This window comes from Arvicanthis niloticus, chromosome 14 (genome assembly GCF_011762505.2).
Source record: "Arvicanthis niloticus isolate mArvNil1 chromosome 14, mArvNil1.pat.X, whole genome shotgun sequence".
Classification (NCBI taxonomy): Eukaryota; Metazoa; Chordata; class Mammalia; order Rodentia; family Muridae; genus Arvicanthis; species Arvicanthis niloticus.
This window is the reverse complement of record NC_047671.1, coordinates 44,700,997-44,716,516: the sequence shown is the minus strand read 5'-3', so window position 1 is coordinate 44,716,516 and position 15,520 is coordinate 44,700,997. Positions and strand designations below refer to the sequence as shown.

The window sequence follows — 15,520 nt, the reverse complement described above, 5'->3', positions numbered from 1 at the left end:
TAATTTTATAATTATTTTAATAACCAGGTTTACATTAACAGTCACTTGATGAGCCTTTTTTGTTTGTTTGTTTCTTTACTCTCAGCTAACTCAATACACAGTTTTCTTCACGGTTCAAACCAAACAGCTCTTCAATATCCGAGCTTCTTCACAGCTAGCACAGGTCACAGGGAGACTCACTGTCTGTCCATAGCCACCAGACACAGAAATGAACACCCACACACCATGTCTCAAAGGGGAATTATAAGGAATGCTGGCTACCTGGACCAGCACATGACTGCATCAGGACTCAAGCTGGGGCTGTCTAGGGGGGAAGATCTGGGAGGCTTGTGGCAGGAAGCAAAGTTGGGAAGCACTCGCCTCTTGGAAGGAACTTAGCAGAATGGAGTCCAGAGTTAGGTTTCAGGCCTTGGGAGATTGACCTCTGCATATCATGATAAAGAAATGACCCAAAGAACCAGTGGACTTTGAAGTTAGAGAAAGGCAATTTTGGGAGATGACTATAATCCTAATAGTTTAAAAAAAAAAAAAAAAAAAAAAAAAGAAAACCCAAAAAATGTTGGAAGTAACAAATTTCTCCACTGGGGAAGCTGATTTAAGTGCTCCAGAGAAACCTTCCTACCACTCAAGCCTGTGGCCCTTTCAGAAAAAATGTCAATAGATTGTCACTGGGGGCTCAGAAATAACTTGGAGATTGCAGGGTATTCTTAGAGGGGGCTTGGTGGAAAGCCCCGATGACAAAGGTCCTTAAGAGAAGATAGTACCCAGCATGCTCTCCCACCCTCGGAAGGGGCTGTGAAGCAGAACCAATTCGCATTGAAACTTGTAACTCAAGTAACATGTTGCTTAGAAAAATTCTCATGTTAAGAAAACAGTTTGGGGAGCTGCCAAGGAACTCTCAGGATTTACTATGCTTGGTCGCTACTAATAGTGAAGGAGAAAAGGGACTCATCCTGAGGTGGCGCCTGCTCACCTTGCGGACTTCAAGAAGCTGCTCCTTGCATAGGGAACGCTTGAGAGGAACATAAGGTTCGGCACAGCGGCACACTTTGGAAGTGCCAAGTGCAGTGCAGATGACCCAGAGAAGTTTGTTTTTCACAACCAGAGAGACTCTGGAGGATCTTACGCATGGGAAACCACACAGTTGCGGAGGCCCAGAATTACAGTTCGTTTACATGTCTCTTCCTCCATCTGGTGGCCACATATGGTACTACAATCTATGCTGCTGCCAAGTGTGGCTATTGAGGTATTTAGTATATATTCTTCAGATCTGGCAAACTCCCTTCGCCTATAAAAAGTCTTTCTGTTTTCCTGGATATATCCCCAAATTTGAATTGTAATTCCAAACTTCTTTCTACTTTTTTTTCTGCTAAAGTCTCCTTTAAAATGAAAGCACCATGAGAGCTTTAAAGAAACAAGGTTCCTATTATGAGGTGAAAAAGCCTTTTCTATTAGAACAGAAGCTAGCTTTCTCAGGGAAATCCCCTTCCTCTGCTATTTCCAAATCCTTACATATCCAAACTGTTCCTATTTCTCTAGTTCTCAGCTTTATTACAGCCCACAGTCAGGGTTGGGGGCAAGGCTGAAGCACAGTGGCATAGTTTGCAATTGAAAGGCCCTGGACTCAGTTGTCCAGCTTCACAGAATGAAACAAACAAAAATCCCCCACCTCAAAAAAAAAAAAAAAAAACCCAAATACAACAAAAACACAACACCTGCAGGCAGAGACGGCGGGGTTTCCCGTAAGTACTTAGAAGGTGTACGAGGCCTGCTCTGTTCTTCAGAGTACTTAATGCACAGTGTGATATTTCTCACCAAGTGGGCCCCTAGAGCACATAAGTCTGAGCCAAGTTTGCTACCATGTTTCTTGCAGGAGAGTATCTCGGCTTCTACAGACCCCTTGCTCTCAGAGTCTGGTCCACGATTGATTTTGGAAATGGTGTGATAGGAATGTGGACTTCCAGCTCTGACAGACAAAGGGGGATGCTAACATTGCTGCCCACTACCTTATGTGCTGCGTACCAAGAAAGCTACATCATATTGCTTCATATATATCACCCAGGAGATTTAAGCACTAAATACAAAGTGATTCCCCTGCCCTGGGGATCGGCTAACAGACAAGGACACAGTTGGCTTGGAATTGAAAACGTGATCATACAGTATGCTCCTGCCAATCAAGCCGGGCTTCCCTAAATCTCTGCTGTGCTCCCACAGAAGTGGAGATTATTACTGGGCGTAAAGTTTGGGAACAACCGAGAAAATCAGTTCTCCAAGAAGAAATAACATCAGGAATGTGCTTGGGTCTGAGGTGAAGAGATTAGCCATTCACCACGAGCAAAGGAAGCCCTTGACTCTATCTCTGCCATGGTCCCTAACTCAGCAGGCAGGAGCACGTGCCTTCCCTCAGCTTGCAGATGGTGGGGGTGCCTCCCCAAGGCTGAGAGGAAGGCTGTCTAAGCTTTACTTTCTTCCCCTAAGTAGAACTGGGGCTGCACTCTCTATGGCAGCCTTTGAAGAGCCCCAGAGAGGCTGAAGAGGAAGAGACCTGTCCATTTGTCCTCCGGAATAGAAGCCTAGAAAGTAACAGAAGAAAGAGGGCCAAGCAAACACTGGCATTATTCAACAAGTGGAAGAAATGTCCGGATTCTGTCATTCAATACATGATAAGAGAAACAAGATCTACGAGGAAAGGATATGACAAAGTCCAGAACCCAAAGGCCTCCTGCCTTCTCTGCAGATCCCAGGGGAACGTGATGGAGCATCCACTGCCTTATGTGGCCAGCTTCCATGGAAATTAACACACATCATAATACAACACACGATGTCCTTCTTTTCACCCTGCCCACCCACCTCCCCAGTACACGCCCTACCCCAGCCCCTTTGTGCCCTCCATCTTGTCCTGGGCTCCCACCACCCAAAAGACCCTTCGTGCCTTCATTCATTTTCAGGACATCCCAGCTTTGTCTGTCCCCTTGTCATAAGATGCAGTGCTACATACACTCTCAACACTATAATACGCAGAATCTACCTTAGTGGCCTGTCTGATTGCATGCATGTAAGTGGGGGTGGGGGTGGGGGGTCAAAGAAATCGAGAGTATGCATAAACAGAAATCAAAGCAATTCATAAAACTAGGCAAGCGAGCATTACATTGGGAAACATAAGGCTTGAGGCTTAGTGATTCTTTAGATCTCAACTGTTTGGATTCATGTTCCTTCTTAAATATCGGTGTACCATTTTGGCTTCAATTTTTTTTTTCTTCTTGCTTCTGCCTCCCTCTTTGGAAGGGCTTGCTTAACTCAGGGATGTGATGTTAGAACGGCCTCCAGGAGGCGCCACAATGCGTTTGCTGGCTGAGCGGACGCCCTCATCCACTTGGGTGCCTGCAGATGAAGAAACAAGGGGGAAAAGAGATGTATGGGGGTGGGGGGACAGAAAGTGAGTAATTTTAAGAGTGATCAACAGTAAGTACTTTCCTAGTGCACAAGAAACTTAACACCAAATCTTGAACTTTGCATATTCGTGACTCTCCCCGGACCCCAACTCCAGTCCTGGAAAAAGACTTTCTTAATAGGAACCACCAGATTTCTTTCTTGAGTCACTCTGGTGCTAAACTCATCAATACTATTAGTAAGAACACAGAGATGGCTGTTTATATGGACTGTTCTTTGTTTTAAAGTCCAACTACTGTGGTTTAGGAGAAAAATATTTCATTGTTCCATGACAGAGGGATGTTGTAGAGGTCACCTGCCCAAGGCCAGGAAGCTACAGGGGTTACAGTTGGTCCCCTGTTTACGCAGGTAGAAGAACTAATGTGTACTTGGTTCCATTGAGCTCTGGATGCATTAGGACGGATGCACTAGAAAGCCACAGACAAAGGTGAACACACTCCAAATTGCTTGAGTAAACTCAATTGCTTGGAAAAGGTACCTGGAAACATTGAGCCTCTCTTCCTCTGTTGCTCCCTGGGTCTCCCACAGCCTTTCCTCTGTGGTCTCTGCTCCTTCTGCTCCCCACGCCCCACCTCTGCTTTCTCTATATGCCGAAGTCTCACTTTTAAATGTCTTTCCTGTCTTGTTACCTTGCTTCCCTCGAGTGTATATTTTCCACTGTAGGAAAGTGCACCTGCATTTACCTTCTCCCACTTTAAGACAACTATGGAGCAATTAAACAATTATCCTCTACATTAAAGAGTTCTTCGGAAATAGATGAGGTCTATAACATGGTAAGCACGTGGCAAACATTCAATCAGCAGATGTTATCCCTGGCATCATTTTTACTGTGAAGGGGAAACTAGGCTCCAAGAAGCGGCTGTTAGGAGAACATGAAAACTGTCTGAGCTCTATTGTGTTGGGATTTGAACACATACACACCACACTTCTCACACGCTGATGCCGGAGACCATTATCAATTCATAGCAGAAATCAGCTCCATTGATCCACGCCCAGTTAGATTTGATCCCTAAGTAGAATTTGCTATCATTTGAACCTGACCTCTAACTTGAGGATGCCTTGTTTGACTTTCTTACCAGGACCACTTGCTGAGTAGGAAACCTTTATGTCCTCAGTTCTCATTACCTTCTTGAAGGGGACATAAACACTGGCTTGGGAAATGCATTTAACTTTATGTTGTAGCTCAGGGATGCTGGTCTTTTCCCCTTTCTCCCTCTTCCCTCCCTTGACCAGCTCATTCTGCTCACCTGACAGGCTAAATCCCGACTGATGGAGGTTCCTCACTGGTGGGTTTGGCCGAGTGGGAGAACCCCGGGTAGAGCCGGCTGGGGTGCCCCCCTTAGGGGTGGTGGTCAAGTCAAACACTGGTCCATCATACATGCCTCTTGGGACTGCATGCAGGTCTGCCATCTGCAGCCAGAGAAACAGATCACCATCATCCTTCCATTCAATGACCCAACAGTATAGAATGTGCTCTGTAAGGTGTAATCGTGTCAGTGAAGAGTGTGTGTGGAGAGGAATCCAGGAGAAAACAGAAGAAATGGATATGAAAGAAGAGATAGTGCCAGAGGAAACTGAGGGTAGAAGTCATCCAGGAAGGCTTCTGTAGACATGAGATTCCATCTAGAGCAGTGGTTCTCACCCTTCCTAACGCTGAGACCCTTTAATACAGTTTCCCATGATGTGGCAACCCCCACCCATAAAATAATTTTGTAATAACTGTAATTTTGCTACTGTTATAGGTCACAGTGTAAAATCTGTGTCTCCCAACGGTCTTAGGTGACCCCTGTGAAAGGATCATTTAACGCCCACAACACACACAAAGCAGTTGAGACCCACAGGTTGAGAACAACTTGTCTAGAGGATCAAATGGCTGAGGGAAGCTAATCATTGATGTGGATGTCAATACAGGCAGTGGGGGGATCGGCACGTACAGCTAGCTAGAAGTAGGAACATGACAAATGGAAGAACTATTCGGACAGCTGGAGTGGAGCCAGTAGAAAGGGCAGGAGTCTTAAGATGAGGTCACATACACTGTCATAATAAGACCCCATGGGAGACCCACCCAAAGCTTTTCAGGGCTTTTCTCAAGTTGTGGCTTCAAAGCCCTAAACTGAGTGTCCGTGGTCCGACCCATTGACCTTTGGCTGTGAACTTGCCTGGGGACTATGCAGTCACTCAGCAAATATCAATCAACTTTGTGTTTTGTGCTGGGATTATGCCAAGGGCTGGGGTTTATAGCCTTGTGAAATATGCCATGTCCCCTAGGGGCATTTATGGCCTATGAGACAAGCATGATGGGACCACCCAGGTGGTAGCGTCCCACATCAAAACCCTGACACATCACTGGTTATAGTGAGGCAGTGAGTATGTACATCCCTATGAGGCTGACATGGAAGGATGGTCCAAGGTGAGACCTCTGTCAAGCCACCAGGCACAGTGCCGCTGTCCTCATGGAATGAGGGCTGTGTCTGTAATCAGTACCCTTCATCCACTAACACTACAGCAGTGGCATTTCTTTGGTCCCAGAATCTAAGTCATAATAAGAAAATGTCTACACTGGGGAAGTTTGGCTTTTTGTCTCTTTTCTAGTAAGCCAAAAACTCAAGTAGGAAGCTCCAATCTTATACCAATATCCCAGTCTCAGGGTCTGGGATAACTCATCTGTGAAGAGTTCCAAGAACATCTGGAAGCTAGAGAGGGGAGAAAAAGAAGAACTCAGCAAAATAACGAGGCCCCATCTTTAAATCACTCAAACTACTCCAGGTGTGTGTGTGTGTGTGTGTGTGTGTGTGTGTTTGTGTGTGTGTGTGTGTGTGTGTGTGAGAGAGAGAGAGAGAGAGAGAGAGAGAGAGAGAGAGAGAGAGAGAGAGAGAGTCCACATGAAACACAGTAGTTAAAAGCTGTAAGCATTCTCCCAGTGGAGCACCTTGGGCAAGCTAGAAGAGAGACAGCTGGGTGTCAGTCAACTTGTTCTTGTTTTAAACCTTTGGGAACAATTTTTCTATGAAAATATACTATCATTATGTCAAATGTTTACTATTTTAAACTGAAGTACTATAAAAATGTGTAAGAATTATTTGGGGAAATGAGATGTTTCTTTGGCCAAACATTTTTAAAAGTCCTCTTGTCAGACTTTGAATTCTGCACATCATTGCGTCAGGGCCAAACCGTTGCTATGGCTTTGTCTGGGAGGGTCTGAGGAAGCCTAGTCCCCAGAATCCCAGGGACTGCATTCGGCTCCACACCCTTTCTAACTCCCATGCCTTATTGGTACTCACCTTCCTCCTTGCTTTAATGCGCTTATAGACATAGTCAGAGAATGGGCTGCAGGGAATGAAGCGGCCAGCCCCCTGGGTCACGTGCAGGTTGCCATCTTCCAGCATGATCTTGCCCTGGCAGATAACCACCAGAGGTGCCCCACGCAGCTCCATCCCTTCAAAGATGTTGTATTCGGCAACCTAGATCAAGGATGAGGACAAAGCCATGCCATGGGTGTAGAAAAAGAAGAAAGAGGAGTGGGGTTATCTTCTGTGTTGCAGACACTCCTTTAGTGTTATGGAACAGAGTCATGTAGTAAAGCCAATCAAAGCTCAGGACACACCTGCCTGCCTTGATCAAAAACAGGAGGCTGACACATCCTGGAGAAGAATGCCTCAAGCAAAGCAAAATGCTTTGCTTCTATTAAGATGTTTAATTGAAATTCTATTTCTATTGCTGGCCATATCAAACTCAGCTACAAGATGCCCAGGAATGTGGCACATGACACCTGTGCTTAGTGGCTTAGTGGTGAGTTCAGTGACACACAACCCTCTGGCCCCTGCAGGTATACAACTCCGTAACTCCTTGTGATTTAGATGTAAAGGTCATTACTACCCAGAATAGAATTCCTGTCTTCCTTCTTCTCTTGTTCAGCAGGAAGACAACACTGCATGGTTGGGGATACTGGTTGGTGCTAGGGTTTGAATACCACTGCCAGCTACATTAATCCTTTACTTCCTCTGTACTTCTAGAAACTAGGAGAAACTACAAAAAGAAGATAACAGAACCCACCCAAACAGTATCCACTGGTCATGAGATTCAGTGAATGGTGCAAGATGCTTGGCACATAACCACTTCAGATATTATTTTTATGACCAAGTAATTAGGACCTTTTTTACAGTACTGGGTTTAGGTTTCAATCTTTTAGGTGAATTGGAGTGGATACTGAGGACATTTAACTTTCTTTTCATTCAAAACTAAGTCTTTTTGAGCCTGTGCAATCCTAGAAGCATTCAGAGAGGCACTGCTTCTCTGTGTCTCCATCCCTAAATGACTAGGAAGAGCAGAGCTCCTCTGTTGACTACCTCACTCATGAAAACAGGGGAAAGAAATAAATAGTTTAAGGTCTTTTATGCCAATAACAGTTAGTATAAACTGGATATAGGAGTGCTTACTGTCACACCAGAACCTGGGAGGAGATATATATATATATATATGCAATTCAAATTCTAAGCCTGCCTGAGCACGAGACCTTGCTTTCAAAATAAAATGAATCACAGACAAAACAAAAAGCTCTTCAGGGCAAGATTATTACTGCAGTCCATCTGGGTCTCTGAGATTGGCCCACCCTATAAGCTTATTCCTGAGGCAGCTCTACACACACATTTTCCATCCCACCAGCCTGTGCCTCACCGACTGGTGGTTCTTGGCAGAGACAATCTTCACGGCATCTGGATCCCAGATGACAAGGTCGCTGTCAGAGCCCACAGCTATTCTCCCCTTGCGAGGGTACAGGTTGAATATCTTGGCAGCATTGGTGCTTGTCACAGCCACAAACTGGTTTTCATCCATCTTCCCTGTGGCCTATTGAAATACAAAGATTGCATAACTGTGCCTGTCTCCAGATCTATGGCAGCTCTACCTATCAGATGTAAGGCTTCTGAGCCCAGAGTAAAATGACTTCCAAGGCCCAGGAGTACAAAGGAGTACAGATTCCATCTTTTCAGGAGTGTCAGCTGGGCAGTCTGAACTTCACAGGGAAAATATGGAAATGAGTGGCTTAAGATTTCCCTAAAGAATGCACTTTTTCTAGCTAACTTCATGCTGTTTACTTAAGCATTTACTTCTACTAATTCCAAAAAGAATCAAAGAGAGTTTACAGTAAAAACCAATGTGAGTATGAACTCCTCCTTTAGGTATATGTGTATATTTGTATGCTCAAAGGATACATATGCAAGCCTTGCTTAGATAGTGACAGTGAACACATCCTTGTGTTACAGAATCATGAGGTTTTTAAAATGTATGTATTTGTCTGCTGTTTCTTTATTGAGAATGTATCATGTTACCAATTAAAAGACTAAAGGTATCATTGTTAAATGATAAGGATATTCTCTGAGAACTGTGTTGTGCTGATTTTGTTGTCCTATGACCATAACAAAGTTCTCTTATATAGTAAATCAACTATGATTATCACTAGTGACAATCTTAGGGGACCAGTTACAGGCTCCATATTGCAGCATATATGTTTTATACTAATTTTTAATAAATTAAGATAGGATTTGTAAGATTCATAAAGAAAGAGTGCTCACAAAAATAGACAAAAGCCAACCACATGAGAGAAGAGACAGAGAGGTTATAATTTCTCTTTTCTTAAAACAAACAGCCTGAGTATGGAAAGAATTAACTTTCAAACACAGCCTTTAAATTTCCAAAAACAAGGGGCTTACTGGATTGCCCATGTAGATGGAGGAAGCATTAGTTCAGAGACACTGCACTAGCACTGCACATAGGGAGGGGACTGGACAATGAATTTCTTTTTCTTTTTTTCTTTTTTTTTTTTTTTTTTTTTTTTGTTGTTGTTGTTGCTGTTGTTGTTTTTCGAGACAGGGTTTCTCTGTGAAGTACTGGCTGTCCTGGAACTCACTCTGTAGAGCAGGCTGGCCTCGAACTCAGAAATCCGCCTGTCTCTGCCTCCCAAGTGCTAGGATTAAAGGCGTGTGCCACCACTGCCAGCAACAATGAATTTCTTACGATTTTACTAAAATCTTCAGGAGTGTCTTTATTGATATGACTATTTCTTTCATCAGTCTTTATGATACAATCAGGGAAAATAAAAAACAGTTGCTACTTGGCCAACAGACACTGAGAGTCAATCTCTTTTATAGCCTGGGGTATTCAGGAGCCTTCAGTATGGGATGCTACTGCTGTGACTTTGTGACTTTAGGGACAGAGGAATTGTTAGCCTTTTCAAAGTATCATATCCAACATTTTCAAAAGAAATTATAAAGCTCTTCAGACACAAAGAATAGATTTACTATTCTTTTAAGCACAGATCATTCATGAGATCAGATGACAGAACAGTGTGTATGGAAGCTGTCTTAAGAGTTTCTAGATCTCAAAAATCATTCCTAGGAGGTGAATTCACAAGCAACGTGAATCACAAGGCTCACTGTGTAGTTTTATAACAAAATCTCAAACATTTGATTTTGTTAATGAAGATGTGGGATCCAAATGTTGAGGTGAAAGCCTGCTAACTCAGGGAGGCAGAAAAAGCACCCAGATGATCTTTGCTGACCTCATCCACAGCTGATGTCCCAAAACAAAGTTTTCCTTGTCCATGCCTTCTCAATAACCCTTCAAACCAAATGTCCCTCCTTTCTACTTCTTGTGTCTCTCTGTATTCATCCTCCTGACTTCCTCTTACTCTCTGTTATTTTTTTCCCCTATGTTCACTTCCTGTCTGGTTGCTTGCTCCACCTTTTGACCAATGGTTGACTTTATTTAACCAATAAACAGAAAGCTCTTGGATTAAAGTTGTATGCTAGGGTTGAGCCACACAACGAAAAACAGGTTTTTTCCAGTAAATAACACAATCTCGTTGTACACAGTGTGATCCTGCCATATACATGGACATCTCAGTAGGTGTAGACCTCACCTACACACTGAAACTACTCTTCAGGTTATTCTGAGGGGCAAGTTTTAGTTTGATTGGAGCCTGAGGCTTTGATTTGGTTCGTGGATAGTTCTCCCTGTGTATAGTCCCTTACCACAGCTTTGTCCCAGATGACAGACATTCGCTCTTCCACGCCATTGGTGCCCTCAGGGATGGCTGTGAAATTGTCCTTCCCAATGGCTTTCTGGGCAGTGCTAAAGGTACAGTGGGCACTTCCAGAGAGCTGCAGATCCCCGCTGGAAAAGGAGAAAGTTTCACATGTTTAGGAGAGATGGCTGGAAAATACTGGGGGTCCAGAATCATGTCTTCATTTGAAATTTCTCTATCCCCTACTAAGCTGTGTGAATAAGCTTCCTCCCCTCTCTGGGCTGTTACCCATCCATGAAGTGAGGAAGTAAAACCAGATCATGTCTTCTGTGGCAAATTACAAAGAATCAGATGAAGGCTGGAGAGCCGACTCAGTGGTTATGATCACTTGCCATTGCTGCAGAGGATCCAGGTTTGGTTCTCAGCAGCCATACCAGGTGACACACAACTGGTTCTAACCCCAGTTCCATGCTATCTTATACTTTCTTCTGGCCTCTGCAGGCATCTGCACACAAGGTGCACATAAAGATATGCAGGCAAGCGTATACATGCGTATAAACACACAAATAGAAACAAAGTTGAATCATGTAAAGACTCAAATGATCTGTGGCCTGTTTTTTTTAATGTCCCTGTAATTGCTGACTAAGTGTCATTATGACAAATGCTTTGAGTTCTGACAAATAGCTTTAAGTGTCTTGACCATCAGTTGCTTAATCTACAAAATGATGCCTCACTCACAAAATTGTTATGAGGGACAAGGGAGAGCTCAAGCCTGGCACAGTTAGGCATCAACTGCTAGGACCATTATTCACGCTGAAGCTGTGTCATCAATTAAACTGTGATGTAAAAAGAGCCAGTTTTCTGTACTCAAGACTTCTGGAGGATTTGATGCTGTAAATTCTCATCTACCACCTACACCATCACAGGTGGCCCCAAGATGATCCCACAAAACACATGGCATTCCTACACCAACCTGGCCAGCAAGGAGTTGATGTAGTCAGGTGTGGTTGGGTCAGGGCTCAGAGGTGGGGATGTCACGAATGCAGCTGCCTTGGCCCAGTTCTTACTCCAGTAATGAGTTCCATCTATTCCCAGGCTGGCAGTGATGGGCTCGCCAAAGACCACATTTCCTGGAAGGAATGAATATCAGGTTTGTAAGAGATATGTACTGCTCTGGTCCAGCATATCTAACCAGAACTATAACTTTGCTCAAGACTGTGTCTCTGGAGAGAGGCAACCCTGGGCTTCAAGTGTCTATTCTTAGTTTTGTTTTGTTTTGTTTTGTTTGTTTGATTTTTAGGTCTGCTTCTCCATCAAATGTGAACAATGTTTTGAATGATTGAGTGAATAAATGAATAAATGTTCACAATAATAAGCCACTAGTTGTAAGCTTTGGATGTAGACATCACACTTTGAGGCAATTTTAAGTTTGACATGAAGAAAATAAAACTATATACTGGTTATGCAGATTATAAGAGTCATGATCATTTTTAGAATATTAAAGTGGCAAAGCATTATGTCTTAGAACTGATGACACTGTTTACACTCCCAGACTTGTGACAGGGCTTAGCATACATAAAGGGTCTGGCCCATGGTAGATACTCAATAGATACGAATTGTGTGTGTGTGTGTGTGTGTGTGTGTGTGTGTGTGTGTGTGTGTACAAATCATTTGACTAGGTATTTATACATGTGTATACATGGGTGTAAAGGCCAGAGGCCAATGTTCACTGCCTTCTTTGTCGTCTATTTTACTTTTTGGGTAGTCTCTCACTGAACTGGCAGCTCACTGACTAGATAAGTTTAACTGTCCAGTGAGGTCCAGGGGTTCTCTTGTGTCCATCACCCTAGAGCTACGACCATAAGATGCCCAGATTGTTACTCAGGTCCTCATGCTTCCATGGCAGATGCTTAACAGATTGAGCCTTCTTTCTAGTTCTAACTCCTCTCCTGTCTACCCCTTTCCATTGTAGAGGCACAAAGCCCCGAGTGTTTCTCACATTGTTGGGGACTGCCAGCTCTTCCTGCTCCAAGGACAAGATTTGATACTACAGGGTAAAACCCATTCTGTAGGATAAGGGGCTCTTCTATGGTTTTGTTGCTGCTGTCTTACATATTAATCATGGTTTCCCTTGACTATGCATTTTTTTTCACTTTGATAAACAGTGACATGAAACTGGAAACCCAGCAATCTGAAATACACCAAGATGGAACTGGACCTTGGATGCTATATCAAGCTTATGCTATACTTTTTCAAAAGAGAGAGTGATTCAGAAGGAAATGCTTTTTCCTAAAGTTGGTTGGCCCCTCATTTCTTTACATCAGCATCTTGGGACAACCATATGATGATAAGCCTTAGGCATTTTTTGACTTTCATTTTTTTTCTGCCTTCTGCCTCCAGAGTTTGCATAATCATGTTCTATGAGGTTTCATGGCCAGAGCTATAAAGAGATTTTGCCTCTTTATAGTTGATTGTTTCAACTTCAATCAATTGTTAGCAATTCCCTGGAATATCAGGTAGGGGGAAATTCTAACAACTGTGTCTGGTTTCACTAGAAGATATCCATGATCGGTTAGTTGTGTCCACTACAGAAAAAAATATGAGAATAGCAGTGATTGACATATGCATCTTTGTCTTCAGGGGTGGTGTCAAAAGGGATTGACAAAAATATAGGAGCAGGAAGAAATGTAGAAGTGAAATTCAAGAAAAACACTCAGCAATTATAAGAAACATATCCTTAAGAGAGGACCTTGGGACTACATTTAGAATACAAGTTGGAGAAAGTAATGTTCTCCATTATATTTGAATTTTGATACTGAACTACCCAGGTGGTTGTATGAATTTCTTCATTCAAAACAGGGTGATAATGATGTACATATCACATGACATGAGAGTTGTTTGAGAATTATGCATTAATAATATTCATGTCAGTGCTTTACTACACTACACTGTGTGAGTGTGTGTTTGTGTGTGTGTGTAGAAAGAGACTGGCCCAGTTCTCTTTCACACAAGTGCACCCCCGGCCCTGCCAGCCTTAAGTTGTAGCTTCCTTATATTCATTATGAACACCTGAGGTCTTAAAGAGCATTGGTGATGGATGATGAGATCCTTTGGGAATTGAATAAGAACAAATTCATGAGGAAGTGAGGAAGCCATACTCCATCTCCCTGTTGGAAGTACTCTTGATTCTCCCTGTGAAAGGCTGTCCAAAAGATGTTCATAGCTTCAATATCTGCAGCCACTTTTTTTTTTGTCCCAGAATTATACATCCCATTAACCCTGGAAGAGCATCTGGGTGAGTTCTCCTTACCAGACAATCATAAGTCAGAAGGCTAATGGGAGGAGGTTTCTATTGTGAATATGAAGTAAGGGCAGCTTCCACTTGAAAACACACCATCCTTGGGGTTATTCTGAACATAGAGCTCATGTGGGATACACCAGCAGAGGGCATGAGATGTTAATGTACTGTGTAGAGAGAGTGAGTGTGGTGGTCTCTCCTGCTCTTCCTTTCTCCCTCCTTTTCCCTCTTCCTATCCAGACCCCACTTCTAATGAGGAGAATTGGACTGCTTTCTTGGTTCTCCCAAATGCCTCTTGTTCAGGAGAGTAGGATCATTAACTGCTGAGGGCTAAAACATCAGGTTTTCCATAAACATGGAGAAGTGGGAAATACCCTAGAACCTCACCACTAGGAAGACATTCGGACACTGAGAAAGATTCCTCTCCCACTGGAAAAGGGTCACCTTTCTTCAGAAAGCCCGAGAGCTGAAAAACACTGCCAGAAGTCAGCTGTGCTGCCCTAAGCACTATAGTCAGTCTGACATGAAAGTTCCTCAGGACCACTTAGCTGCTGAATCACTCATCTTAGGCCTCTCTGCTGGGAGATGGCTATCAGCACACAGCCATAGCCATACATGACTGCCTAGAGAATCTTCGTTCACAGTCAAGCACAGCCCACATCTCTAATGTCTCAAACACACTGAGCCCAAGAGCCTGTCACTAAGGAAGAGGCACAACATTAAAAAAAACTCAAAAACAAAGCTTTGAACAGGGAGTTGAAGACACTGCAAGCCCTAATTAAATTAACAGCAGTGGACAGCATAGTAGAGGGCAGAAGGTCCAGAAGACCACAGCATAAAAGCCATTCTACTCCTTTCTAAAATAACTTGTTCTGACCTGAATGATCAGGTGGAGTGACCACACCCTTGTGATGAGCTCTCAGGACTCACCAGATGATGCTCTCTCTGGGGCAGCCTTTGATTCAGGGATGTACACAGATCCAAAACAAGATAACAACAAATTCTTAGATGCTTGATTGAGCCACTTCTCCATGGTTTCCTTCACTGAGAACTCAGGACAATAGATGCCCCCTGATATTATCTATTCCTGTCACAGTTAATTCTGATTGTGAAACCACCAGGGACATAAAAGAACCAAAAAACAGTGGATGGCTAGATAATAATGTCATCGCTGAAACCACCGAGCTAACCATGCCCCTATTACAACCAATATTTTAGTTGTTGGTGGCTTGTTTAAGACAGCTTTGACCTTGATCTTTGATTTCTATATTCAGCATAATATTGACTGGAGTGTTTACTTATGAATCTCAGATCATGTGAACTGACATAGGACAGATGGAAAGTGAGTGGAAGATGTACCAAGTCTTGGAGAAATTAATTTGTGCTGTTATTTCGGGCAAATTGTTTAACTTTCCTGAGCCTCAGTTTACTCCCATGGCAGATGGAAGAAACCCCAGAACTCTAGTTGTAGACAGGGCTCCCTAGAGAGCATGGCAAGGAACAGAAGAGATGCCATTTCTATTACAGTGGACAGCCAGGAGAGGTGGGGAGAAGCCATGTGGTGCAGTGGGAGGATCACCCTCCTGGGAGCACGAATCACCTTTCTTCCTGGCTTGTGAGATGAGGTCAGCCGCGCTCTTGCTCATGACCTTGGTGACATAGAGGGGGCAGTTGGTCTGGCTGGCGACGGTGATGGCACGGAACACAGCCTCAGCTTCCAGCTACAAATAAAAGTACCAGAAATCAGCAAA

The 15,520-nt window shown here is 43.5% G+C and overlaps 1 protein-coding gene across 2 annotated transcripts in view; it reads right to left on the bottom strand.

Annotated features, from left to right (window-relative positions):
* Positions 1-15,520, bottom strand: part of Dpysl3 (dihydropyrimidinase like 3) — a 111,677-nt gene continuing 96,157 nt past the window's right edge. For both annotated transcript variants that reach the window (XM_034517835.2, XM_034517837.2), the window contains exons 8-14: positions 15,370-15,490; positions 11,445-11,601; positions 10,479-10,620; positions 8,125-8,295; positions 6,732-6,911; positions 4,698-4,860; positions 1-3,381 (exon numbers count right to left, since the gene is read on the bottom strand). In XM_034517835.2, the coding sequence (XP_034373726.1) occupies positions 3,293-3,381; positions 4,698-4,860; positions 6,732-6,911; positions 8,125-8,295; positions 10,479-10,620; positions 11,445-11,601; positions 15,370-15,490 (1,023 nt within the window). In that variant the 3' untranslated portion in view covers positions 1-3,292. The remainder of the gene's footprint in view (positions 3,382-4,697; positions 4,861-6,731; positions 6,912-8,124; positions 8,296-10,478; positions 10,621-11,444; positions 11,602-15,369; positions 15,491-15,520) is intronic.